At 44.9% G+C, this 3487-nt stretch overlaps 1 protein-coding gene across 2 annotated transcripts in view; it reads right to left on the minus strand.

Annotated features, from left to right (window-relative positions):
• Window positions 1–1083: 1083 nt before the first annotated feature.
• Window positions 1084–3487, minus strand: part of gpr143 (G protein-coupled receptor 143) — a 7574-nt gene continuing 5170 nt past the window's right edge. For both annotated transcript variants that reach the window (XM_027145436.2, XM_027145435.2), the window contains 3 exons: window positions 2434–2551; window positions 1837–2092; window positions 1084–1358 (listed from right to left, as the gene is read on the minus strand). In XM_027145436.2, coding sequence (XP_027001237.1) covers window positions 1273–1358; window positions 1837–2092; window positions 2434–2551 — 460 coding nt within the window. In that variant the 3' untranslated portion in view covers window positions 1084–1272. The remainder of the gene's footprint in view (window positions 1359–1836; window positions 2093–2433; window positions 2552–3487) is intronic.

Genomic DNA, 3487 nt, shown 5'->3' on the forward strand with positions numbered 1-3487 from the left:
TGGTGTTCAGTGTATCTCGTGGTGTTCAGTGTATCTCATGGTGTTCAGTGTATCACGTGGTGTTCAGTGTATCTCATGGTGTTCAGTGTATCTCATGGTGTTCAGTGTATCACGTGGTGTTCAGTGTATCTCATGGTGTTCAGTGTATCTCATGGTGTTCAGTGTATCTCATGGTGTTCAGTGTATCTCGTGGTGTTCAGTGTATCTCATGGTGTTCAGTGTATCTCATGGTGTTCAGTGTATCTCGTGGTGTTCAGAATGTGTATTGAATAAAAATGATCAGACAGAAATGAATTGTTTTTTTTAAATGGTTTTATCTACTGTGATGAAAGTCATGTTCACTGTGTCACTGTCACTGTCACTGTCACTGTGTCACTCTCACTGTCACTGTCACTCTGTCACTGTCAGTGTGTCACTGTGTCACTGTCACTGTGTCACTGTCACTGTGTCACTCTGTCACTGTGTCACTGTCACTGTGTCACTGTCACTCTGTCACTGTCACTCTGTCACTGTCACTGTCACTCTGTCACTGTCACTCTGTCACTGTCAGTGTGTCACTGTCACTGTCACTGTCACTCTGTCACTGTCACTCTCACTCTGTCACTGTCACTGTGTCACTGTCACTCTGTCACTGTCAGTGTGTCACTGTGTCACTGTCACTGTGTCACTGTCACTGTCACTGTTTCACTGTTTCACTGTCACCGTGTCTCTGTCACTGTGTCACTGTGTCACTCTCACTGTCACTCTCACTCTGTCACTGTTTCACTGTCACTCTGTCATTGTCAGTGTGTCACTGTGTCACTCTGTCACACTGTCACTGTGTCACTGTCACTGTGTCACTGTCACTCTCACTCTGTCACTGTCACTCTGTCATTGTCAGTGTGTCACTGTGTCACTCTGTCACACTGTCACTGTGTCACTGTCACTGTGTCACTGTCACTCTCACTCTGTCACTGTCACTCTGTCACTGTCAGTGTGTCACTGTGTCACTCTGTCACTGTTTCACTGTCACTCTGTCACTCTCACTGTGTCACTCTGTCACTGTTTCACTGTCACTCTGTCACTCTGTCACTCTCACTGTGTCACTCTGTCACTGTGTCACTCTGTCATTCTGTCACTGTCACTGTGTCACTCTGTCACTGTGTCACTGCCTAGAATTTTATTTCTATAAACAGAATTATGGAATGTCTTTTTGTTGCGAATAAAACAGAGACCAGATCTTTCTGTTCCAGAATAACTGGTGTGATCAGACACACTTCATCCACTCGTCTCCTATCGTCTCGCCGTCTCCTCCATCACTCCTGCTTCAGCTTCCTCTCCACCGCCTGTGTGGATTTCCAGAGTACTAGAGCCAGAACCTAGAGAGCAGAATCCAGAGCCCAGAACTCAGACCAATCGATACCAGAACCAACAGATTTATTTAAACTCCTCTGTTCTATTCCACTGACATGGTTCATATTCTGTTATTTATACAATTCTATTCGTTTGTATTTTATCACCTGTTTTATCCTCTTTTGTGTTGTATTTATTTCTGTTATCTCTATTCTATAATTCTGTCATTTCTGTCTGTTCCATTGTGTGTCTTCTATTTTATTTTGTACATGGTGTTAAATCTCGCTGACCTCTCTGTCATGTTCACACTGTTCAGTTCTAGGTGGACGTCAGGTACCTGGTCCACTTGCCCCCTTGCCCCCTGGTCCCACTTGCCCCCTTGCCCCCTGGTCCCACTTGCCACCCAGTTACTCACTAGTCACTGATCCTCCTGGACTCCTTTTGGTCTTGTCCTTCTGGAGGAACCTTTAAACAGATTATATGGAAATCTTGAAGTAGAATTACTTTCAGACAGGATGCTGACAGCGTCAGAGGGAATGTGGTGTCCATTTCCTGTCAACTTCTTCCCATCCTGGACATGGCTCTGGTAGAGCAGTGTGGAAGGCATCAAGGGATCATAACCACCAGGTGTCGCTATCGAGGTGGAGGCCGAGTCCCAGGTTAGCTCTCGCCGCCTCTGCAGTCTCAGGTCGAGGTCTAATCCTGTCCAGCCGTGGAAGGCCAGTGTGTTGAGGAAGGCCTGCATGGGGTTCAGAATGCCCTGTCCCCAAAAACATGACTATCATTATCACTGCTTTTATTCACATAAACACATGGAGAGGTTACGGCTCTACGGTCTCATGATCGCATTTGGTCTGTTTTTCTTTTACATTTTAATCACACACTGAATTAACTGCTGTTACGTTCTACATTTTGGCCTTCATCCAGTGTGGAATGTTCTGGCACATGAGGTGAGGCTCAGTGGGTCAGGCGACCTGTCAGGTTCATGTGGAGCGCTGCTCAGCGATCATCACCTGGGAGTTTTATAAATATTATAACAAAAATGGGGATTGATGATGCTAGTGAAGGTGACTGCTGGTGTCTCATCTGTCCTCGACTCACCATAATGAACCAGGTGATGAGAGATGCGTTACGGACATTTTTCAGCTCGGCATCCTGAATGTCCGGTTGAACTTCCAGGTAAAATAACAAACTCTCATTAATCAGGTTGGGCAGCCAGCTAACGGGGACACAGAGGGGACATAATCATCACTTACTGTTACAGGTACACTACATACACAAACACTGCACACACACACTGCACACACACATACACAAACACTGAACACACACACACACACACAAATACACAAACACTGAACACACACTCATACATACACAAACACTGAACACACACACATATACACACACACTACATACACAAACACTGAACACACACACACAAACACTGCACACACACATACACACACACACAAATACACAAACACTGCATACACACATACACAAACACTGCATACACACACATACACACATACACAAACACTGCACACACACACACACATACAGAAACAATGCACACACACACACACACATACACAAACACTGCACACACACACACATACACAAACACTGCACACACACATACACACACACACACACACACACATACACAAACACTGCACACACACACACACACACACACAAACACTGCACACACACATACACAAACACTGCACACACACACACACACACACACATACACACAAACACTGCACACACACATACACACACACACATACACAAACACTGCACACACACATACACACACACACACACATACACAAACACTGCACACACACACACACACACACACACACACACACACACACACACACACTGCACACACACACACACACACACACACACACACACACACACACACACACACACACAAACACTGCACACACACACACACACACACACACACACACACACACACACACACTGCACACACTCATTTATAGTCTTCATGAGGCTAACATTATTCATGCATTGTACTCATTTGATCAGATTTATTTGAAAATGATTAATGATTAAGCAACTGATCAGCTTTGATATTTCATAATGACATCAACATAACGTCATCCTCATGGAG

This window comes from Tachysurus fulvidraco, chromosome 6 (genome assembly GCF_022655615.1).
Source record: "Tachysurus fulvidraco isolate hzauxx_2018 chromosome 6, HZAU_PFXX_2.0, whole genome shotgun sequence".
In the NCBI taxonomy this organism is placed as follows: domain Eukaryota; kingdom Metazoa; phylum Chordata; class Actinopteri; order Siluriformes; family Bagridae; genus Tachysurus; species Tachysurus fulvidraco.